At 44.1% G+C, this 26034-nt stretch overlaps 1 protein-coding gene across 3 annotated transcripts in view; it reads left to right on the top strand.

The window, feature by feature from the left end:
• Positions 1 to 26034, top strand: part of AK5 (adenylate kinase 5) — a 148897-nt gene that overhangs the window by 76150 nt on the left and 46713 nt on the right. For 2 of the 3 annotated variants that reach the window (XM_075615766.1, XM_075615765.1), the window contains exons 7-8: positions 12586 to 12676; positions 21235 to 21305. In XM_075615766.1, the coding sequence (XP_075471881.1) occupies positions 12586 to 12676; positions 21235 to 21305 (162 nt within the window). Of the gene's footprint in view, positions 1 to 2310; positions 2335 to 12585; positions 12677 to 21234; positions 21306 to 26034 lie in introns of those variants that run through there. The other variant, XM_075615767.1, reaches the window with a different exon arrangement.

Below are 26034 nucleotides of genomic sequence, written 5' to 3'. Positions count from 1 at the left end.
TATATTGTAATGCAGCACATTGCTCTGTATGTTATATTGTTCTGCAGCACATTGTTCTGCATGTTATATTGTTCTGTAGCACATTGCTCTGCAAGTTATATTGTTCTGCAGCGCATTGCTCTGCATGTTATATTGTTCTGCATCACATTGCTCTGCACGTTATATTGTTCTGCGTCGCATTGCTCTGCACATTATATTGTTCTGCAGTGCATTGCTCGGCACGTTATATTGTTCTGCATCGCATTGCTCTGCATGTTATATTGTTCTGCAGCGCATTGCTCTGCATATTATATTGTTCTGCAGTGCATTGCTCCGCACATTAATTTGTTCTGCAGTGCATTGCTCTGCACATTATATTGTTATGCAGCGCATTGCTCTGCACATTATATTGTTCTGCAGCGCATTGCTCTGCATGTTATATTGTTCTGCATCACATTGCTCTGCACATTATATTGTTCTGCGTCGCATTGCTCTGCACATTATATTGTTCTGCAGTGCATTGCTCGGCACGTTATATTGTTCTGCATCGCATTGCTCTGCATGTTATATTGTTCTGCAGCGCATTGCTCTGCATATTATATTGTTCTGCAGCGCATTGCTCCGCACATTAATTTGTTCTGCAGTGCATTGCTCTGCACATTATATTGTTATGCAGCGCATTGCTCTGCACATTATATTGTTCTGCAGCGCATTGTTCTGCACGTTATATAGTTCTGCAGTGCATTGCTCTGTACATTATATAGTTCTGCAGTGAATTGCTCTGTACATTATATAGTTCTGCAGTGCATTGTTCTGCACGTTATATTGTTATATTGTTCTGCAGCACATTGCTCCGTAGGTTATATTGTTCTGCAGCACATTGCTCTGCACGTTATATTGTTCTGCAGCGCATTGCTCTGCACATTATATTGTTCTGCAGTGCGTTGCTCTGCACGTTACATAGTTCTGTTCAGCGCATTGCTCTGCACGTTATATAGTTCTGCAGAGCATTGCTCTGTACATTATATAGTTCTGCAGGGCATTGCTCTGTACATTATATAGTTCTGCAGCGCATTGCTCTGCACATTATATTGTTCTGCAGTGCATTGCTCTGCACGTTATATAGTTCTGCAGCGCATTGCTCTGTACATTATATAGTTCTGCAGCGCATTGCTCTGCATGTTATATAGTTCTGCAGCGCATTGCTCTGTACATTATATAGTTCTGCAGCGCATTGCTCTGCACATTATATTGTTCTGCAGCGCATTGCTCTGTACATTATATAGTTCTGCAGTGCATTGCTCTGTACATTATATAGTTCTGCAGTGCATTGCTCTGCACATTATATAGTTCTGCAGCGCATTGCTCTGTACATTATATAGTTCTGCAGCACATTGCTCTCTAGGTTATATTGTTCTGCAGCGCATTGCTCTGCACGTTATATAGTTCTGCAGCGCATTGCTCTGTACATTATATAGTTCTGCAGAGCATTGCAGGTCCCTCTGACATCACAGAGGTTTACCAATATTTTCGGGCAAGGTTCAAGTTACATTTTCCTTTGCATACGTTGCAATATTTTCTCTGTAACAAAATGTTATATTTTAGTACTGCAAATGTATAGAGATAATTACAAGAGACAGTGAAATGTCACTTAAAATATCAGAGCAAACTTTCTTGTCTAATGCAAAACACATTAAAAATAATGATATAGTCATTGACTGAGTCACGCAAGAAATTATATTTGGTCATCACCGATACTCTGTGACCTTGAACACGTTGGTTTGGCCCCCTCCCCTCCCCCTTACTTGTGGTTATGTGAGTTGTATGGTGTGAAAGTGCGTCGCTGGCAACATGAGCGAGATGTTTGTACAGTATAAAGGGTACCGTATAAATGCAGAGTTCTCACCATGGAAACCTGCTGCAATAAAACCTTGGGAAATAAGTACGGACGTGTGCCGCGGAGGACGATGTCGTGGGCCGTGAACAATGTATTTCAGGAGACTTGTTGTTTCATGTTATACAATCAGAAGGGGTTGCCACCACTCCTGAGACCACGAGTTCAGCCACGTATCTCCGGGCTGCGGTTTTACCCGAAAAATCTCCGGGCTGCGGCTGCATCCTCCGGCATCTCCTCCCACTGCACATCCAGTCGACATGGGTGCGCCGCGTCAAATGGCGTTGCCATGATGACAGGATGCTACGCGGCATTCTGTTGCTATGACAACGGGGCGTTGTGACGCCTCGGCAGGCGCCTTGTTGCCATGGCAACCTGACGCTGTGACATCACCAATTGCCGTCGCTGAGCCATGCTGACTGCACCTAGCAGGGGGGAGAGGATTGCGGGAGATGCCGCAGGTAAGAGAAATAAATATATAAGTAAATGTCAAAAAAATGTGCAAAAAGTCTCTGTGTTACTCTTCAGCAGAAGGTGGCAACCCGGACAGAGACCTGCAGCCGAGTGCCGGGGCGGCCAACTCCAGTCCTCAAGGGTATCCCTGTTTCAGTCAAAGACTGAGCCACCTGTGCTGAAGCAGGGACTGATTGAGCCACCTGTGCTGAAGCAGGGATATTCTGAAAATCTGACCTGTTGGTGGCCCTTGAGGAGTGGAGTTGACCACTTGTAAACTAGAGGACTAGGGACAACTGTGGTAATTGCTTACATCAACCATAGTTGGTGGTTGGGGTTTACAGTGGTGGCAGGAGAGCTGTGTAACCTGTCTGTAGAGAACTGCTCAAGGACGTTATCTGAAACAAGTAGAATACAAGTCTTATTTAGCAGCTGTTCCCTCGGCTGCCAGTCTTGTGCTAGCCATTGGTGGCTAATCTGGCAGCTAAGGGATTAAGTAAACAGTGCAGCAGTGTCAATCAGCAGACAAGTAAAATATATAATGCTACTAAATTATGCTATAATGCTGATCATTTTTCAAAACATGTACAGGATTGTCAGATATTCTAGAAAATGCAACATCCAATCTGATTATTTTGTGTCTGTTAAGTAGTTGGATTCATTGCCTCTATCATAGCAACTAATGAATATTTACCTAGACCAGTGTTTTTCAACAGCAGTTCCTAGGAACCCGGGGTTCTCTGGGCGCCCCTAAAGGGTTCCCTGTAATTTAGGTCATTTGAAAATTGTACCAAATACATCAAATTTACAGTGCATCTATTAGAGAGAGTTGAGGTTCCTTACAATGCATCTGATCTCAGGCGCGCTATTAGAGAGGGTTGGGGTTCCTTACAATGCATATGATCTCAGACGCACTATTAGAGAGGGTTGGGGTTCCTTACAATGCATCTGATCTCAGACGTGCTATTAGAGAGGGTTGGGGTTCCTCTGAATTGATTTCTTTATGAACTACACAAGTAAAACTGTAGAAGTGCTGTATTCCTACTTAATACCTGCTTTATTCATGTACAATCACAAGAGAAAAGATCATGTAAAAATTGCTCTAGAAAATACATTTCTTACAGACTCTCCTAGGGTTTATAAAAAAGAATGATTCTACTTGCGTTTCCAGACAGTAGTTGTTAGGTATACTTATCTACTCTCATTATACAATGTAATTTCTGTTCACATTTTAAAGGGCAACCATATCGTTCCTGCATGAAAAAGCAGTAGCTTATCTTTCTTGTTTTGGAATTCTAATATGTCAGATACCGTACTTTGCCACACTGTCACACTTGGCATAAGGCTATGAAGAAACTGTTGGTTATTAGGTAACACAGTGTTTCTCATACATTTTTTTATACAGGGCCCCCCTATTGATATGATCCAATGTTTGGGGCACCCCATTATTTTATGAATTGTGACATTTATTTAAGTTCCAATAAAACTTGGTAGAAACTGAAAATAAGTATTTAATTGCAATATAATTTTACATCCCAAATTTGTGTTATATACATCATACGTGTGTATGTTTGCATGTCAGTACCCAGAATCCCTAGCTGCAGTGGAAGCATCGTATGCTAAGCCAGAGGTGCTCAACTCCAGTCCTTAACCCCCTCAACAGGTCAGGTTTTAATGATATCCCTGCTTCCGCACAGGCGGCTCACTCATTCCCTGCTTCAGCACAGGTGGTTCAGTCTTTGACTGAGAAACTGATTGAGCCACCTGTGCTGAAACTGCGATATCCTTAAAACCTGACCTGTTGGGGAGGCTTGAGGGCTGTAGTAGAGCACCCCTGTGCTATGTGATACTGGAGAGAGACAGAGTTGCAGACCTGGGATATGCAAATGCTCCACATGTGGGATTTTTACTAAATGTCATTGTAAAATTTAGGTTTTCTACTATTTTAAAATAAATGCAAAATATTTTAGCAGCAGTAAATCCCCTCGCTGCCTGTGCAGCAGCCAAACATAGCCACATTCAGGCTCATACACTAAAATAACATTGTAATTAGTTTTTCCGCAAGGCACCCTTAAGGTTAGTCTGAAGCACCAATGGGTGACAAGGCACCCTGGTTGAGAAACACTGATGTAACGACTTAAATTCAGTGCCAGGGTTGCAGCACATGGTCCCCAGAGGCACACTTGCAAGAAGTCTGGTTCCACAAGATCTCCACTTTCTGCTTAAAGCTGCAATAACCCCATCCCCAATAAAGTTTAACGAATTGGGGGATCCCCAGGGGCTCATCCCTCATCGTCAAGGGTTTTAATGCCTGGAAGTTTTTTCTAAAAATAAACAAAAATGATCATAATGGCCGCAGGTTTCATCAATAGGAAACTGTGACATCATTTCCAAAGGAAGTCGCAGCTTTTTATTGGCTGCAGGAGTGAGGCCATTTTGTGCCGGGGAGCACGGCGACAAATGAGTGGTCCAGAGACATCGGGATATAACAGAGCAGCTCGTGTGACCCCAAGTTCAGGTACTGGAGCACCGTGCATAGCTGCTTTAAGGTTCCTGAGTTTGCCCTGGATTACAGATGGTGTTATCAGCCCAGCGGGCTCCTCTTCCCAACTTGGAATGTAATTTAATTTAGTACCTCCAACCGGAGTGTGATAGCGCAGATCCCACATAAACATTGAAACAAAACGGATGAATAATACCTGTATTATTCTGGATACTGATATTATTTTCCCTGCGTTTAACACACAACAACGCAGGTAATTCTTTGCAGAAACAATGGCCGTTGTTGAGCTCATTAGCCTGGGTTTAACGTCAGGGTAAATTAGCACTATCTTGCTTTAACATGTAGTCACGCCACCTGGGAAATATGCTAATTTGGATATGCAAATTGCATTCAAATGATGAATGTTGGCATATTTCCCAGTGTGTTCCTTTTTGTGCATGTCCGTGTGTCTCCCTCTCTCCCTCTCTCCCTCTGTCCCTCTCTCCCTCTCTCCTTTTCTCCCTCTCTCCCTCTCTCCCTCTCTCCCTCTCTCCCTCTCTCCCTCTCTCCCTCTCTCCCTCTCTCCCTCTCTCCCTCTCTCCCTCTCTCCCTCTCTCCCTCTCTCCCTCTCTCCCTCTCTCCCTCTCTCCCTCCATTAGTACTAACGTCCAGAGTAAGTTAACCATATGCTATTAAACAGCAAACTATAATAAACATTTAAAGAACTATATACAGTTTATGCTTTCTATAGTCCCTTATATTCCCTTCTTACCCCAATACATACAGTAACACAGTATGAGCTTAATGTGTAATTGATGCACAGCTGGGTTCCCCTTTGGTTCTGATCACACTGGCCGCTCCATGGACTTGTTCAGCCCAAGCACCACCTGAAAGATGAGCAAGTATCTATTACCTACCTGCACATTCTGACGGACACTGTAAAGGTTCGTTTGGGGTGATGTAGCTGTTTGGGAGCAATGTGAATCAGGGATTTAGTGTTAAATGTATAAAGAGGTGTTGTAAAGTTCAATGCAAGGTGATTTCCTGATGCAAGGCAAAGTATGGAAGTGAATCTCTTGGATATAAACTGTAAAAAGGTACACGTAGAATCTTTCTAGAGTAGTCAACTGAACAAATTAGAAGGATAAACTCTCAAGTATTTCAACAGGATATATAGTTATGAGTGTGTCGTTACCTCAATTATACCTCTGGAATGCCCCTCACCTCAATATCCAACTGGCACCCACTTTCTCCACCTTTAGGACCTTTCATAAAACACACCTCTTTAACGAAGCATATGGGTAGCCCTGTTGGCTGATACTATATATTGCATATGCGCTGACCTTGGCCCCTTGCAGATGCACTTAACAGAACACCAGAGTTGGAGGCATTCCCAGGTACTGTCCAGGACTCTGTGTACGGGTGTACTTCTATTGAGGTTCCCATCTACCCGTCATCCTTACACTGCTCTACCAGTCCATACTATGGTAGCCTTGTGTGCATAGGTGTAGAGTTGGCGTTACAGCAACTCTAGATGTGACACTTCCCTGGGTCCCTGATCTAGGAATCCTTTATTTGGAGTGTCATGCACACCCTCTTCCAAGGAAAGATAGCATCCGTCTGCATCTTGACTTTCCAGTGGCCCTTCCTAGATAAGAGACACTCTTCCCTAACTTCAAAACAACAAAAGGTGACCATACTTTACACATGAAGTTGCACATATAAGACATACTCTTAATATCATACATGTACCCTATCCTGGGAATATAAGTTCTATTCTTTTTAAAGCAGCAATCCTTCTGCGGGTCCCCCAGGGCAGAATTTTATATTTGTAGCTCTGGGGAATCTCCAGTGCCCAGGATATTTACCTTTTTATGCGCCGGTGTTTTGGATCCTTTTTGGAAATGGGTATGTCTGCCTTCCGAGTGAGACTCCTCTTATCTGGTATCCTCCAGGAGCCTGGGAACTGGAAGCTTCTAGAGCTCCATTTATACCCTTGTGTGACGTCACTATCCTATCCCTTTAACTGGGCAAAATATAGACAGTGGAACTGAGGAGTGAGCAGACACCTGACGGGAGATTCTTTGGCAACGTTACATTAGCTAAATGAAATAAGCTACATAGAGTAAGCTACAGTTCACTAAGGCCTTTCCTCAACATTAACCAATTAACCCTTTTAGTAGACAATAGTAATCTCACTAGGGGGGTTACATATATATAGTAGAGATGCAGTTCATTCCAATGTGTGTTGGGATTCAGCATATATAAGGCTGACCCGTGCTGAGGCGCGCTGACGCTTGTCAGTGAGCCCCTGCAGCCGCAATGAGAGCAGCTTTAGCAGGGGCTTGCGCACGCGTCGCAGGCGTGCGGAGGCATAGGTCTTAAATTTTTTTCGTTTTTCGCGCTCACTGGATCGCAGGGCCGGTCACGTGAGCGGTTCACCCAATGAGGGCGAACCAGCTCCGTGACATCACTGGCCCGCCCCCCGACACGCCCCTGGACGGCGCGTGAACTAAGGCCAGGGAAAGCACCCGCTTTTCCTCAGCGCGCCTCCGTACGGCTACAGTCACCATGGACTCAGCCTAAGGATGCCCCGTTTAACAACTCTGATTTTCAAAAAAGAAAATGATTGTGAAACATCAGAGTATTACAGAATGCATGTGCTGATGTAAAGCCTGTGGGTAATATGATTACTCATTCAATCATCACTGAATTATTTATATTATAATAATAAACTTCAGTAATGTTGTAGAACATGTCCATGACGCCACAGGTGTTACTGCATATACAGTAAGCTGCGAACGAGCCGTTCCAGTACCTTATGGCCCATTCATTTGAATGGACCAAAAGTTGGCTTCCAGCGCTGGAAGGTACCTTGTGACATAACACTGTGTGCTGATTACAGGCCTTTGTGTTAAATGCTCAATAAGTGGATTTAATTAGCACAGTGCCATTAATGTCGCATTCTATCACTGCTTACAGCTAGAAACTGTTTACAGGCAGTCCTCGGTTATCCGACGCAATGCGTTACTCAAAATGGCGTCGGATAGCGAAGCGTCGTAAAGCGAAACCCGTTTTCCCATAGGAACACTGTTTAAATTAAACGTTCCGTTCCTGAAGGCATTTTTAATGCTAAAATACACAAAATATTTTACTCAAACAATAAGATTATGCTGCACACACATACATTATGATGTAAAGATTCTATTTATTGAATCCAGAACTGTATAATAAAACTGTTAGACATGTTTAAAGGCATAAATACCCCACTAAACCCTCACACAGACTGATCTGGACGATTTCCCTGACTGCAGCTTTCTGATTGACATAATGTTGCAACTTTGCAAAGCGTCGTAAGAGCGTCGGATAAGCCATTTCGGCGTCGTAATACCGGCCATAGGGATGCATTGGACAGCGTCGGATAAGCCATTCATCGTAAAGCGAAGCGTCGTAAAACGAGGACTGCCTGTATACATTTCAATTACTGTGAGTTTCCCCAAAAAAATTCTTAACATAGGCGATTCAATTTAAAAGGTTTTTTTTTATATAAAGTATGTCCAGAATATGTTATGTTTTGTTAAATACCTGGCTGGAAAAAGCATAAAATTTTGCTGTAATACTGCTAGTTTGGCTTATAGGGAGACACGCTTTAAGTAGATCAGTATACGTATCACTAAATTGTATTGAATGTAGAGTTTGCTAAAAAAAAAAATTTTTAGCTCAAAATCATAAATGAACTATTTGTTTCAGCGTGAAACCAATTTCATTGTCTCTGACAAGGGTTATGCAATGTGGAAGTTTCTAGAGACTTTAGATTTCATGCATCAACTCAGATTCTTGCAACACTTCCTTACAATTTCCCTTTGTATAGAGTAACGGCTGCAGAAGTAATAAGCAAGCTTTTAAAGTGTCAGCAAAGTAGTTCTCATTATGCTGGTAGACAATTTCTACGACACATTGGGTATATAACATGAGAATCATTTTTGCTATGCTGCATGTATTGTTGTTACACACTACTGAGTCTCAGTCCGTGTCATTCACAAGCATGTGCAGTGTATATTTAGTCCTTTCCTGGGTTTTAGAAATGTCGCCAGCCATAATAATACAGCAGAATATTTCCATGTGGAAATCCACATTTATTAAGCTGAAACGGTTCAGTTCTGCTCATGGTGTGGTCTCTGGCACATGGGGGTACACTGTCGATGTGACACAATGTTAAACATCGGCAAAGAACACGGATCTCTAGATATTCCGAACACTTCATATATCATTCGCACACATGACACCCTTTCAGTATTCATTTGCAAACAGTAAGCCGGAGAAATTACACAGGCCACGGGAAGTGTCCTCATTGACCGATAATTCGTGCTTCAGTGAATAGGCCTCTATAGCCATTATTCATTATCCTGTGACGCTATTACTCTATCCTGGGAATATAAGCTGTATTCATTTTAAAGCAGTAATCCCTACGCGGGTCCCACAGAGCTGAATTTTATATTTGTAGCTCTGGGGAACCTCCAGGGCCCAAGATATTTACCTTTTTTATGTGCCGGTGTTTTGGATCCTTTTTGGAAATGGGTATGACTGCCTTCCGATCATCGCTCCAACCGGTCAGTAGGATGACACAATATAACAAGACCATGACATTGCGGTTTCCTTTTGAACAACTCCAGCAGCCATCTTTTATTTTACCAACACATGAAAAGGTGACTCTCTCAGGAAACAGGGAGTCTTTGGAGCTGGTTGAGATCCAGGTTCCACACGGGTTTCAAATCGGCAACAAAATCTCAGGGAAGAAGCTTCACTGCATCTTACATTTTTTTTTATATATAACTTTTGCAACTCTTGGAATTGCCTATTTTTTTCAAAAATAGACATAATTTTGTGAAATATAGTTAATGTTCTTCATAATGTTATCAAACATTATTACCTGTACATTGGATCTAAACCCATACACATCTTTTACTTGAAGCGTTCTATTCCTCCCTCTTTCTTTTCCTTCCTATGAGGCTCACACTGTCCAGCTTTTTTCTCCTTTCCCTCTCGACATGACGATCATCTATAGTCCACCTACCTCTACTCCTCCCCCTTCATTCTTTCTCTCTGATTTTGAATCCTGACTCTCTTTCTTTCCCTCCTCTGGCTCCGGCCTTCTATTCTTCTTGGGGACTTCAACTGCCATATTGATGACCCCTCTCTCCCTTGGGCTTCCCGTTTTCTCTCTCTAACCTCTTCTTTTGGCTTTCACCAATGGACTGTAGCCAACACCTGCAAGGACGTCCATTACCTGGACCTGGTTTTCACACCAAAATAATTATCTCACTAATTTCACCCTTTCCTCTCTCTCTCTCTCTGACCATCAGCTCCTCTCATTTACTCTGTTCTCGTCTCCTTCCACTCCATCTACCCCTCGTTTCTGCAGAGACTTGCATACCATTAATCAACCGGGTCTTGACTCCACTTTGCGCTCCTTCAACACTGCTCCAGACTCTAACAACATGGTCATGAACTACAACTCTGCCCTATCATCCTGCTCTACATGCCCCTCTTTCTCTCTGCCGTTCTTGCCCTTCTAACCCCAGACCTTGGCTAAACTGCCACACATGCATGCTGCGTTCCTGCACTCGCACTTCTGAACGCCTCTGGAGTTTACTCTCGCAAACTTCCTTCACTACAAATGTATGCTATCCTGTTTCAACTCTGCCCTCTCCCATGCTAAACACTCCTACTTTTTGTCACTAATCTACACTCACACTGACTCTTCTCTATCTCCTCCCCCAACGCTGGTAACTTCCCTGCCTCCTTCAAGTATGCAACAGGTATACCATCACTCAAAAACAGCAAGCTTGACCCTACCCGGCTCTCTAACCATCACCCTGTCTCCCTCCTTCCTTTTCCCACTAAACTCCTTAAATGCCTTGTATCCTCTCGCTTGCTTCATTTTCTTAACTCCTATTCTCTCCTGGATCCTTTACAATTTGGTTTCCGCACTGCTCACTCCACTGAAACAGCCTTCACAAAAATAACTAATGGCCTCCATGCTGCCAAAGTTCATATTCAAGTTATATTACTCAACCTTTCTGCATCCTTTCATACTGTGGACCATCCTCTTCTCCTTCACATTCTTCATATTTTTGAAATGCGTAATAGAGCTCTCCTGGATTTCCTTTTACCTCTCCCATTAGTGTCTCGTTTGCTAACACCTCCTCCACTTCTGTCCATCTCTCTGTGGGGGTACCCAAAGGGTCTGTCCTGGGACATCTTCTCTTTTCTCTTTACACACTCTCTCTAGGTGAATGTATCATATATCTTGGATTCAAATATCACCTCTATACTGATGACACACATTTACTTTTCAACCCCTGACCTCACACCTCCTGTACAGACCAAAGTTTCTGAATGTCTCTCCGCTATATCATCCTGGATGGCCCTCTGCCGACTCAAACTTAATATGTCAAAGATTGCTCTCCTCACACTTACTCCCAAGCCTGGCCCTACTGCCCCTTTCTATATTACTGTTGGCAGTACTATTATACGCCCAGCATCACAAGCACGCTGCCTAGGGGTGACATTTGACTCCTTCCTCACATTCTCCTCTCACATTCATAATGCAGCTAAAACCTGACGATTCTTCCTCTGCAATATTGCAAAGATACGCCCTTGCTCTATTGCTAAAAAGCTAACACAAGCCCTTTAAGACCCATCTTAAAAAAAACCCTCTTTAACAAAGCAGATGGGTAGCTCCGTTGGTGGATACTATACATCTCATATGCACCGACCATGGCCCTTTACAGGCACACTTACCAGAACACCCTCCTACTATCTCTGTAATTTCACCCTACTTACTATTTAGATTGTAAGCTCTTTAGGGCGAGGACTCCTTTCCCTAATGTTACTTTTATGTCTGAAGCGCTTATTCCCATTATATGTTATATTATTATGTCTCGTGTATTACTGCTGTGAAGCGCCATGTACATGTATATTGCAATATAAATAAAGATATACATACATACATACATACATACATACATACATACATAGGGGAAATGTTATATTGCACCTTTTTAAATATGGATTTCAGTACATCTGTGTCATGTTTGCGCATGTTTTTTTTTTTGCAGCTCTTCTTGGCACCGTATCTAAGTTTTTATAAAATCCACTTAACTCTTCTTCCAGAATATGTGCTACCCAAAGATTTTTGGTATACATCTTTTATACACGACTTTGTATCCTAGCAACAAGTGAACAATTTTTTGGAAACATTTGGGATGATATCACACTTGGATCCTGTATAAACAAGACCGATGTCTGTAGAATTACAAGCTCCTCAGCACTGGAGGAAGCTTTGAATCCCAGAACAAAAAAGCGGAACGCGTGTGCGAGCGAATGGCACTGAAAGGGTTAATCACGGATTTAAATGACTATTCAAAAAAAAAAAAAAAAGATTTGTAAGATGGTGCTATAGTGTGGAAGAGAAACGCTTTATTTTAATGTTTAAAAAACAAAATGGTAACCAGCCACTGGGCCGTCGGCATTCTGCGTCATGTGATTGCTCCGAGAGTGATCACATGACACAACGAGGCCCCGGATTCCGGTCAGACTGTCCGCTCTCCCAGCCCAGTAAAAATCGGCTAAGTGCCTATGACATGCCCGGTACTACACAAGGTCACTGTAAAGGTCACGGTACCCATTCTATATTGCTTCTTAACGTGACAGCAGTAATTTGATTCCATAAGCTAGTACAGAAGTAATGGAACGCGGTTTTGCTTCTCCCCAGGTTGACGCTGACAGGGAAGAGGAGGAGGTGTTCTGTGATATCAGCGTGGCAGTGGACAATAAGATATTTCCTGCAATGGAACCTGTGACAGGTAAGTGACTGAGAAAGTAATATATACATGCAGCAGGTGACTCCTAGCTATTTCCAATCCCGGACATTATTCATTTATAGTGGTGCAGATGGTTGAGCCTTTTGTGAGTACAATTAGTTTTCATTCTCTCCTGTTTGTAAAGTATTTCCTCCAGCTTAGTGTCTAGCACAGCGGTCTCCAACCTTTATCTGGTTAACGAGCCCTAAACGGAAACCCCCAACCATCTCTAATAGCAGCTCTGTGATCAGGTGCATTGTACATTTCTCTGTATTTGATACAATTTTCAAATGACCAGAAAATTGCAGGGAGGCCGGGGAACCCAACGGATTCCAGGAACCCAACGGATTCCAGGAACCCAACGGATTCCAGGAACCCAACGGATTCCGGGAACCCAACGGATTCCAGGAACCCAACGGTTTCCAGGAACCCCGGTCTAGAAAGGCTACAGTCTGCATACTTTTTCTTTCGGTTTGCAAGGCTGACTTGTCCGTGTAATACTGTATCAATACTTTAGCCAAATAATAACACTTTTGTTCACACTAAAATTGTAGTGACACAACCACATGTGTTATATTCTCCCAGTTCACGTCACTTACGTACAATATGTCCTATAATAATAAGTCTGTATTAGAATTTTATCTTGCAATGATGCCACTATTTCCGGGATGTCATTTTCTTGACCTTTGTAAAGCAGCCGTCCGAGCTGATTGCCATTTTGTTTGTGTGTGCTTTAATAAAGACCTTCCTGCCCTTAATATCGAATGCTCCCATCCTCCATATACAAGGGTTTGAAATATTAAGTGTCCGGGAGGTCAAAATGGCGGCCTCCCTGCGCAGTCTAAAGGTTACCATGGTAACCTCAGAAGCTAACGATTCATACAAATATCATTAACACTACAAAAAATGTTTTTGTTTTTTTAAAGAGCAGGACATGCTCAGGGGACAAAATAGTAACATTATATGAGTTAAACTCCTTGGTTTCTGAGGGGAACGGCTGCCACTTTAATGCATTCCATGAGTAGGAATTTAGTAAAATTATAGTACATTTATATTCTGAAAGAGCTGGAGTGGGACCATTTTATTACACCTATTGTGCCTTGTTAGAAGGTTATAAATCATTGTCATTCAATTCCATTTTTCAATTATGTTTCATTACAAGAAGAACACAGATTGTAAGGCCTTGTACTGTATACGTTAGAGGTTAGAGCAGGAGTGGCCAATGCCAATCCTCAAGGGCCACCAACAGGTCAGGTTTTCAGGATATCCCTGCTTCAGCACAGGTGACTCAACCAGTGACTCAGTCTTCGACAGAGATAGCCTGAAAACCTGACCTGTTGGTGACCCTCAATGATTGGAGTTAGCCGCCCCTGCTTTAGAGAGTGTATATGTGCAACTATCTGTGCAAGAAATCTTCAAAGAAAGCAAGCTAACAGTGTCCTTCTTTCTTGTTTTTGGGCATGACTTTGGTGATATTTAAGTTGCCAGGAGCAACAAATTGTCAGGAAATTCTAGGAAAGTTGGACACACAAAACATTTTCTGTGAACACTTCAGCACCGCCGGGACTGGCCCTCATTCCCATTGCATCTCATAGCCAAAAGACGCAGCAAAAGGAATCCTAAATCTTCTCTTCATTGCACTCCATTAGGCCTCTTCCAGGGCGAGAGCGCGCTCGCTGGCGCTTGAGCACCGTGACATCAGGCACTCATGTTGCCCATGCGATTCCTGGCTAGCTAGTTGCGCACGTGGGAGGGACAGGCCGGGGGGCGTGCCCCTAACGTCACGTGAATGGTTCGCCCTCATTGGCTGAACCGCGCACATGACCAGGGCAAGCGCGACAAATACAAAAATATTTGTCTGTGCAAGCATTGCGCCTCCCCACGCTCACGTGCACATGTGCAGGCAGCATGGAACCTACAATTTACTTTTATTGTTTTGATTGCGCGCTCACTTGCTCACTAGGCGCTAAGGCAATGAAGGGGTTAAGCCCGAGTACCTGGTTTATTAGGGGTAGGGGGGGGTGAAGGGGGTAGTTTCCCCACGGTGGGTGGTTAGGCCTACCAGGAAGGTTGCAGGAGGAGTTAATCCCTTCATTATCATAACGATGGTAACCCATCGATCAGAGGGACTGTGCGGGCGCTGCACTGGGTGGCGATGCGATCAGCTGATGGCAGATGTGAAGCCTGGCAGACCAGCCAGACAGCGCTCAGCAACCACAAAGGTGATTTCAAGATGGCCACCGAAGCAGCTCAGGGGAGATGTGGCAGGCAACAGGTATGACAGCTGCCTAGATGAGGTACTGTGTCCACAGGGGAGCCACTAAATGAGCCACACAAGACACCCATATAACTATACACCAGTTATAATAATCAAAATCACACAAAAATAAGATAAAATATAATAGAAGTACAAGGCAGTGGAGCCATATAAGATGTCCAATGCAAAAAAAAGGCAGCAGCAGCCGAAAGCTCTCTCCAGATTTTCAGACAGGTGGGCGTCGGATCAAAGCACCCGAGCATAGCGTGTTTGCGATCGCCATCTTGCTCTCCGCGAGGCACACCTGGACAGGAAAAAGAAACAGAAATGACGAGGGTCAGATAGAATTATGCTACAAAGGCTAACCTGACAAATCTAGCAACTAAAGAAGACATAAAAAAGCTGATAACGGACTTAACGCTAATGTTTAAAACTGAGCTGGCTGAGATTAAGAAGAACATCACTACTCTAGGAGACAGGGTAGATGAGTTGGAGAAAGAAGCTTGCATGGCCTCAACAGCACAGGAGTATGTAACCTATAATGTGCAGGAGCCGGAAGAGACTGTACAAAATATGCTCCTGCACGTAGAGGATCTGGACAACAGAGGGAGACGCTCTAACATAAGAATCAGAGGTACACCCGAAACAATAGAACTCTCAGAGTTGGTACCATACCTGCAGAAAATATTTTCTCATGTGACCGATGATCGCAGGAACGGACTTGGAAGATGGACAGGGCACACAGAGCACTTAGACCCAGACCATCAGATCCCCCGAGAGACACGGTCATAACGATGTAAGACTTGACTGATAAGGAGATTATCATGCAAAAGGCCAGAAGCATTAATAATATAGAATATGAGGGGGCCCAGATCCAGCTGTATAATCTCTCCACGTTAACCGTGCAGCACCGCAGAGAAATGAGAGATATTACCGTCCACCTTCAAAAAGCCAAAGTGAGAAACAACTGGGGATTCCCTACCAAACTGATTGCTTTACAACAAGGGAACGTTTCCGCTCTCGGGTACGGAGAAACCCCTATTAACTTTTTTGAAAGACTTAATATTCCAGGACCTAAAGCAAATAAAGAACCGCAGGACTCCACGACCCCCAGAACTCTCCAGCACCACCCAGAGCGGAGAAGGCAACAATGGGTGGACGTGGGCAGCGAGAAGAAGAAAAATATCAGCGATAACAGCGACCAACAGAGCGGAGGCAGGAGGAAACCACAGGAAGAAACAGAGACCGTCGAGTGAAGAAGCGTAATTATAAACACGAAATGATGGAGACCATTGATTATGTACGTTCATGCTCGGCTATCAGACTAGCGGTCAGATTCACACAACACGGTGTGATAAACACGGGCGTGACTATAATCCACAAAATAGATGCCTACACAAACAGTTCAAAGGTTTAGATAGTGTTCTGTGTTGATAAATAGGTCTGGCTAAGGTTAAAGTTAAGATGTCCAAGGTTTGAAGGGAGCGATGGTTCAGGAACACCCCAAAAAAAGAAAATAGAAAATAATGGTGCAGCAAGTTTACACACTTATGAATAAAGTGAAGTCTTGGCTCAAATGAATTGCCTACTTACAACAGGTAAGTGGAAAAACAGCATAAACAGGGAACAACGTGGATGGTAACTCAGGAGGGCTCTTCACTCAGGGTGGTGTTCATAGAAGACAACAAGGAAATACCATGGTGTGGACATATTTATATGGTTAAAAGCATATGAAATGTACTCACAATATGTACATAGGTGACAGGCACGTAAGGTTTTACTTGAGGCAGTAGAGAGACGCCGGATAAGGTGGTAGACCTGCTGTTCACTTCAAAGTTCTCAGGAGCTCCTGAGGAAGCTGACACCAGTTCAGCGAAATGCGTAGAGTTTTCAACACCTTATGCAGCTGCTCCTGACTTGAAGGTGAAGAGGTTGCCGTGCCGTCCTATTATCCGCTTCTCCCTCCGCTGAACCGGAAGCTGTCAGTCCTTGCCGGACGTGACGTCAGACGCTATTCACCGCGATCCGACTGAGGGAACTTTGAAGTGAACAGCAGGTCTACCACCTTATCCGGCGTCTCTCTACTGCCTCAAGTAAAACCTTACGTGCCTGTCACCTATGTACATATTGTGAGTACATTTCATATGCTTTTAACCATATAAATTTGTCCACACCATGGTATTTCCTTGTTGTCTTCTATGAACACCATCCTGAGTGAAGAGCCCTCCTGAGTTACCATCCACGTTGTTCCCTGTTTATGCTGTTTTTCCACGTACCTGTTGTAAGTAGGCAATTCATTTGAGCCAAGACTTCACTTTATTCATGTTACGCCGGTGCTGCACGCAGACCAGACCCGTCCCTTCTACTGAGGTGAGGAACGTATATGGGCACGCACCCGCAGCAAAAGGAGCGTGTCCGGAGTGTGGTGAATTTGGCGTTGCCAGGCCAGGTGATGTTAGCTAGCAATACTTGCCGGTACCGGTGAAGAAGTGCCGTTGTCGTTGCCGTTTTAGCCAAGGTCAGGGATTGGAGAATTCCGGAAGGTCGTTGTCCAAGCAGGGGTCGAGAGCTAGAGTAGATGTCCGCCAAGCCAAGTCGTAACCTGAGAGAATAAGAGAGAGAATGCCAGAGTAGTAATCCTAGTGGAAACTATGTCGAGCAATGAGTGAGTGGGAGGACAGGCATTATAAAGTGTGGCTGACCAATCAGAGGTGGGGGCAGACCCGGAGGAGTGCGTGGAGCCATCCTGGATAGATCCACTTGATTGGCAGGCAGGTGAGGACTCTTGTTTTGGCTGGAGGTCCTATTAGTCTGCTGGAGGCGTGGTTTCACTGCTAGAGCAGTGAATAAATTATCTTCACCCGGCGCGCGCTGTTCACGCGCGCCTCCGGGACACATGGCAGCCGCATGGGAGAGGGAAGACCCTGCAGGACCGAGAGAACGCCGAGGACGGCGGGGAACCCCCAGAGCAGCAGGAGGTAAGCGGCGCCAGCGAGGGGCACGCACCACGGCAGCGGGGGTTAAAGAAGGTGAGGAGAAGCCAGGGCGTGGGCGTCGCGATGCCAGACTCCTCACAATTCATAAGTGTGTAAACTTGCTGCACCATTATTTTCTATTTTTGGGGTGTTCCTGAACCATCGCTCCCTTCAAACCTTGGGCACCTATACCGTTTATAAGGGAATCTGTACATATTCCCTGTGAAGGTTGAGAATTATTTCTATTACACCTTACAATCTAACTTAATCTATTTATTCACCATCACTGTTGTTTAGCACCGTTCTAAATCACTTGGGTTCACGAAGGTTAAAAGTTAAGAAATGATAGATAGATGGTTATGTTTTTTAGATTGGTCAAGAAAGAGCTTTATAATAGTGTTGGGATATAACAGACATATTAAAGGTAGCTAACTAAGGGTGAAACGTTGCCTCAACAATACGTTTGAGTGGAAAAGTAGAACATTTTGTACGTGTACAAGAAAGGTATGTAACATAACCGCAATGAAGAAGAAGAGCAGATAGAAGATTGTTTTTGCTCCCTCTCCCTCCCAATAATGTAGGGAATATATCCCCAGCAATATTGTGGGAAGCTCATAAAAGTGTCATAAGGAGAGTGTTTATTCAACAAGCCTCCCTTAGGAAAAAATTAAGAGAAAAAGAAATGATCAAATTAAGCAACTTATTCCAAGACCTTGAAACAAAACATAAGAGGGCAGCAGATAAGGAGATATTAGCAGAACTAATAAGAGCAAGAGGAAAATTCAACTTGTTAGCAACTCAAAAAAAAGAAAAGTCGCTGACTTGGCTTAAACATAAATATTATGAGAGAGGTAATAAGAGGGATAGACTGTTAGCCAATCAGTTAAAGCAGAAGCAGAGCCAATATAATATCAGCAAAATTCGGAAGCAGGATGGGGTAATGTCACAGGACCCAAAAGTTATTAAAGAATAGCTCAGGCTATTTTATGAGAAATTATACAATATAGAAGCCATGCAGAATAGGAAAGGGGAACAAATAGAGGAGGACATAGAGATATTTATGAAGGATATTCAAACTAAAACAATTACACCCGAGTCGGGAGCTAAACTTGATGCGGTTATTACGTGGGATAAGATAGAAAAAGTGATAAAAAATCTACCAAGTGGGAAAAGTCCAGGTCCTGATGGACTACCACATACATACTATACAACCTTTGCTAACGCTCTTATAGAATATATTCAGGGTATGTTTAACACTTTGAGCGATTCGGGAAATCTATCCCAATATAAGTCAGAAGCTCATATAACGATTATCCCAAAGCCAGGCAAGGACAAATTAAATTATCCAATATCACTTATAAATGTAGATGTGAAAATTTTAGCGAACATACTTAATGAATATTTACTGTATCTGGTAAAGGGGATCAAACCGGATATATACCAAAAAGGGAAGCCAAGGATAACACTAGGCAGATTATAAATATACTGAACCAGATTAATAAAACACAGACTCCAGCCACGAAATTATCTATAGATGCAGAACCGGCATTCGATAGAGTGCAATGGGATTTTATGTTTAAAATGCTGGAACGTATAGGAACGGGGGATATGTTTAGACCAGAGGTGGGCAACCTATATTTCAATGTAGCAACAGGTGTGGCGAATGAGAAGTGAGAATCGCCACACCATGCTTTTCGTTTACTTGCGTCACTACAAATTGTAGCTCCCATAAAAAATAACAGTTCAAGGTCGGGTCTAGACTCCAACTGAAGGCAGAAGGGAGTATCGGATGTCTGTGTTGCGTCAATGACTCATTCAGAAAGCGGAAACCAGCACACGCCATCAGGAAAAAGTTTATTTTACTGTGTGAGCTGGCAAACTCAAATCCGCCACACTTTCATGGCCAATTCGCCACTTGTAGCGAGTGGTGACAGAGTTGTCCACCTCGGGTTTAGACAATATATAATGGCATTAAATAGTAATCCGTCAGCAAAGGTTAAGGGTGGGACGGTGGAGGGCAGTTGTCCCGCTGGTTTGTTATGCGGCGGGTAGAGGGCACGTGAGGCAGCGGTTGTCCCGCTGGTGTGTTATGCGGCGGGTGGAGGACGCGTGAGGCGGCGGTTGTCCCGCTGGTGTGTTATGTGGCGGGTGGAGGGCACGTGAGGTGGCAGTTGTCCCGCTGGTGTGTTATGCGGCGGGTGGAGGATGTGAGGCGGCGGTTGTCCCGCTCGTGTGTTATGCGGCGGGTGGAGGATGTGAGGTGGCGGTTGTCCCGCTCGTGTGTTATGCGGCGGGTGGAGGGAGTGAGGCGCGGCGGGTGGAGTGTGTGAGTGAGTGAGGCGGGAGGGTACCGACAGTCCACGGTGTGAGGAGGCTATGAGGGTGAGGGCGTGCGTAGCCCTATTTGTGATATCACCCTACGCCGCAGGCCAATCAGAGCGTGAGCCGCCGCCAACCAATCAGCAACCGCACAAACCCACAGACGAACAATTTTTCAGTTTTATATATATAGATATAAGAAAAAAGTGAATTTACCTTCATGGCAGTACAGAAAGGTTTTACACAATCAGTTCTAACCAAACTGCTCATCTAGCTTAAATACGAAATAATTAGTATATAAATGTGTTGCACGTGAAAGATTCCTCTGTATATGTTCATATTTTGCTTTCTGAGTATAATTACTTGCTATAAAAATGCAAGAATGAAAGTAACCTTTTGTTACTGATTCATTAGTGCAGCAATGAGAAGTATAAAACATCATTGTCAAATTGACAGGAAGAAGCAGCTTTGGAGAAGTATGATAAATGCTAACATCACTGCCTGCCCAGAAATATAATCCTCACATATAATCCTCAATATTTTAGTGGGGTGTTTTATTTTGTATAATCGTAAAAGCTCATTTAGACATTTACCATGTGTGTGAATACATTAAATGGATATGTAAATAGAGATTATATTGAGATTATCTATACCAGGGATGGGCAACTCCAGTCCTCAAAGGCCGCCAACAGGTCAGATTTTCAGGATATCCCTGCTTCAGCACTGGTGGCTCAATGATTGAGCCACCTGTGCTGAAGCAGGGATATCCTGAAAACCTGACCTGTTGGGGGGTCTAGAGGACTGGAGTTGAACACCACTGATCTATACTACAGACTAGAAGTGTACTTGACATGGAGTTTGTCCTGAAAATAATGTCACCATTACAGTAAGACCCCTGCACATACGTATACAATTGGATGGAGGAATAACACACCAGGATACCTTCACTTTCTTGTAGTGTATAATGTATACTTGGAGTAGAAACATTTCATCTCTCTTTGATATTGTAGGGCGGAGTGAACTTGATCTCAGCCTTCTTGTAGATAGCGGAGAGGCGGCCGTGTCAGATTTTGAAGATCAGGTAATCAGAACACGTCTTGTCCACACTTTGTTCCTTCTTGCTCTTTTCTTCTCTTGTATAAAGCTATTTATTCTTCAACTAATTTAACTTCTTAATATTTTCCTTAATGTACTTTTTGAACTCTTCCCCTTTGTCCTTCTACTCAATATTTTTTTAATGCTGCTTCAGTCTTCCACTGCGTCACTGATTGAGCCACCTGTGCTGAAGCAGGGATATCCCTAATAGCTGACCTGATGGTGGCCCCTGAGGACTGGAGTTGCCCACCCCTGGTATAGAAAGTACCTACAGTACAAGGATCCTATTATATACTCTGCTCCCTGATAGTACAATGCAGTTGTAATGATATTACTGCACGTTGATTACATTTCATGCTTCCTCTCTCCTCTTTAACTCAGTGATATTATGCCCTAATAATTACAACATGTATGTATTCTTCTGCTTTCCAAAATCTTGTGTGTATTTCTATCATGTTAGTACCTGTGAAGGAAATGGTTACTGCAGTGTTGTCATGGCAACAAGACTTGCGTAGGAAAATAGTTCTTGTCACAAAAGATATTTTAATTTGCCATTGAGGAACTGTTGGGTATTTTTTGCCGTTCCTCCAGATTATTATCACAGATATACAGTAAAGGATAGTTACACATGGATAAGAGATACAGAGTATAAAATGCTTTTGATCTATGCATGTTCTAAGGCAGGGGAAGGCAATTCCAGTCCTCAAGTGCTGCCAGTAGGTCAGGTTTTCAGGATATCCCTGCTTCAGCACAGGTGGCTCAGTCAGTGGCTCTCTGGAAGACAAATGGTGATTCTTAGAAGCACTATCCTAGCTCTCCGCTCTGAATAATAAACTCCCAACGGGAGTCGGGAAAGTTGAACCGTTTTATTGTTAAGTAATAACAGATGTACAGTATAAACTAAGACCTACTGATCTTAAATAGATATGTAAATATAATAGGGTGACCAGACGTCCCAGTATTCTCTCATGTGCTATCGGAGCTTGCCAACTGGTGCATGCGCGATCGGAGCTTGCCAACTGGTGCATGCGCGATCGGAGCTTGCCAACTGGTGCATGCGCGATCGGAGCTTGCCAACTGGTGCATGCGTGATCGGAGCTTGCCGTCCACGCATGCACGATCGGAGCTTACTGGCCACGCATGCGCGATCGGAGCTTACCAGCCACGCATGCGCGATCGAAGCTTGCCAACTGGTGCATGCGCGATCGGAGCTTGCCAACTGGTGCATGGGCAATCGGAGCTTGCCAGCTGGTGCATGGGCGATCGGAGCTTGCCAACTGGTGCATGGGCGATCGGAGCTTGCCAACTGGTGCATGGGCGATCGTAGCTTGCCAACTGGTGCATGGGCGATTGGAGCTTGCCAACTGGTGCATGGGCGATCGGAGCTTGCCAACTGGTGCATGCGCAATCGGATCTTGCCAACTGGTGCATGCGCAATCGGAGCTTGCCAACTGATGAATGGGCGATCGGAGCTTGCCAACTGGTGCATGCGCGATCGGAGCTTGCCAACTGGTGCATGCGCAATCGGATCTTGCCAACTGGTGCATGCGCAATCGGAGCTTGCCAACTGATGAATGGGCGATCGGAGCTTGCCAACTGTTGCATGCGCAATCGGAGCTTGCCAACTGGTGCATGCGCAATCGGAGCTTGCCAGCTGGTGCATGCGCAATCGGAGCTTGCCAACTGATGAATGGGCGATCGGAGCTTGCCAACTGGTGCATGCGCAATCGGAGCTTGCCAACTGGTGCATGCACGATCGGAGCTTGCCAACTGGTGCAAGCTCCGATTGCACATGCGTGGCTGGCAAGATCCTATCATGCGTGCCTGGCCGGAAAGCTCAGTTTGCGCACACGCAGCCGGAAAGCTCAGTTTGCGCACACGCAGCCGGAAAGCTCAGTTTGCGCACACGCAGCCGGAAAGCTCAGTTTGCGCACACGCAGCCGGAAAGCTCAGTTTGCGCTTGCGCTGTCAGCACTCGCCTTTCGCGCATTTGCAACTTGTCCTGTTTTTTCCCTGGAAGAATATGGTCACCCTAAAATATAGACATGTTTAAGGGCTTTTACTCTGTGACATACATAGTGCCCCCAGCTATGGGTGTAGTCACTTCTAATAAAGAAGTGTTTATACTTATTCTCTGATTACTTCAAAACCTGAACAGAAGAAAAGATCTGCGGCAGGATTCCCGCGAAACAATGCAGCATTAGTAAGAAGATGACAACACGAATATCCATCCGGTATCTCCTTTTCTTTCCTCTGCCAAATAAACTTCACGTCTCCGCACACACACTGCGGGGGAAGAGCCTGGCAGGCGGGTCTCTGATCAGCAGTGCCGGCTTCTCTGCTAGGAAGGAGTAAATAGGTTAAGACAGGGGGTTCTCATCCCCGCTCCTCAATCCCCCCCCAACAGGTCACGGGTGGCTCAGACAAAGGCTGAGCCACTGATTGAGTCACCTGTGCTGAAGCAGGGATATCCTGAAAACCTGACCTGCTGGGGGGCTCTTGAGGACTGGAGCTGACCCCCCCCCCCCCCCCCGGGTTACGGTAATAAATACAGGGAATATCATAGGTGGGCATAGTTTGTTCGGAAAAGAAATGTGCTATTTTCTAAATAATGAAATCCGTTTAACTAAACTTGTTTGTAGGAGCCTTGGCCAGGAAATGGGGAACAGCGGGAGGGCTCTGGGCACTGTCTATGCCAACAGAAGCATGAAATAATAACTGATGTTTAAAATATCCTCTACGCCATTGATGATACGGTTGGCTGTGAGCATATTGAGTTTATTACGTGTTCCCGCAACCAATGTTTTTATTAGTCTGTCTTAATTGCACAGTAAGTAAGTTTTTTTTTTACCAAATCCTGACGTCCATGCATAATATACGGGTTGTTCGTCAAACAGCGCGACAGGTGTAATTAAAGAGTATTTGCATGTCTGGCCTCATCCACATTAAACATACCGAGATCATGTGGAAGTAGCATGAAACATTAGAAGGGAAGTACTGAACATTTCTAGAACTTCCTTGCTAGAATAATTTCTTTCCATGAACCTCCAGTGCTAAACGTCCAACAGTATTTCATACAGGATTAGTACATGGTAAATTAGGGGTCTCAAACTCAGTCCTCAAGGGCCACTAACAGACCAGATTTTATGGATATCCCTGCTTCAGCACAGGTGGATGAGTCTTCACCTGTGCTGAAGCAGGGATATCCATAAAATCTGTTGGTGGCCCTTGAGGACTGAGTTTTAGACCCCTGTGGTAAATAATAGCAGACATTGAAAGAGCAGCCAGATATTAATAGTTTGCTATAAGGACATTACATTAAAACCCCATATAGTGCATCACCTGTGGAAACCTGTGCATGTTGCACACTCAGCCCCAGTGCAAAGTATCACACATTGCTGCGCTGCTGAGTATATATTGAATATTGATATCAGTACGTACAGACATAGAAGGCAGCAGCAGCAGCAGCAGCAGCAGCAGCAGCAGCAGCAGCAGCAGCAGCAGCAGCAGCAAGTAAGAACCACGTGCCCCGCGGGGTCTGTTTTAATGTCCTCTCATGCCATATTATATCCTTTTATTTCAATCATATTTAAATAGGTAGCCCCACCATGTTTTAGTTCCCAGACCTTATTAGCCTCTAGCACCTTCTCTGGGAGACTATTCCATGAACCCACAAACTTTTCCGTGACTAAGGACTTCCTCACATTTCCTCGGAGCCTCCCACCCTCCAGTGTCCCAGCCTGACCCCCAGCACTTAGTGTGATTCCCTTCTGTGACTTGGGGTGTCCTTCACCCTGGGGTGTCTGAAAGTTTCTATACCCCCTCACCCTGCTCTCCTTCTAGCTGTACATGGTATGTCCCTTTAGTCTTTCCTGAAAAAGTTAAGTAGGATGAGCAGCATCATGTGTACATTACATTACAGTACCTGGTATGGAGGCCACGCTATTAGAATGTGTACTAAGATGTAATTAGCTGTGGCATCAAAGGGCGTGTAGGAAGGAAAGACATAAAATGAGATAAGTTTACGTCTATGCACACTGAGAATCTACATTGTAAAAATGGCTAATTACCTGAACACCACATTTATTTAGTTATGTGGAAAAATACAAATTACACAATATTTTATATCCTCTCTTCTGCATATGAATGGTCTCTTTGAATGACAAAATATAAAATGATACTGTTGGAACGATACCAGTATATTTAAAGGTAATTTAGTTAACAGGCTAGAATCTAGATTAAGGTGGTCTGGGACGTTTTATCGCGACTCACCTGGTCGCAGGGACGCTTTGCCTTCAAGGTACTTGAAGCCCCCAACCTTGGCCTAAACCCCTGGTCCCCTTACCCTAACGACCTACCTTGGGACAAAAACGTCCCTCAGTGTCTGCTAAAAGTCTGGGGCAAAACAACCGTGTCCACTCATCCCATTCCGAGATAAAGGCCGTGTCCGGGCAAAACATTGACCATTTATTAATAAAATAACACTTTTAGCGAAGTCCACTGGAATGACTGTTTGGACGTAATTACTAGTTATGCTGTAATATTGGAATATATAACATAGTAACTGCTCCCTTCCAGATTCCCTATAGGAAATGCAGTGGTCATTTCATTTGTTATACTGTCACATAATGCAACAGATGTTGCACCAAATGAAGGTCATTTATCTGGCTTATCAATGCTGACATATTTATATTCTTACCCTTCCTTCACCACCT

Source organism: Ascaphus truei, chromosome 10 (assembly GCF_040206685.1).
Source record: "Ascaphus truei isolate aAscTru1 chromosome 10, aAscTru1.hap1, whole genome shotgun sequence".
NCBI classification, from domain to species: domain Eukaryota; kingdom Metazoa; phylum Chordata; class Amphibia; order Anura; family Ascaphidae; genus Ascaphus; species Ascaphus truei.
This window is presented reverse-complemented; position numbering and strand designations above follow the sequence as displayed.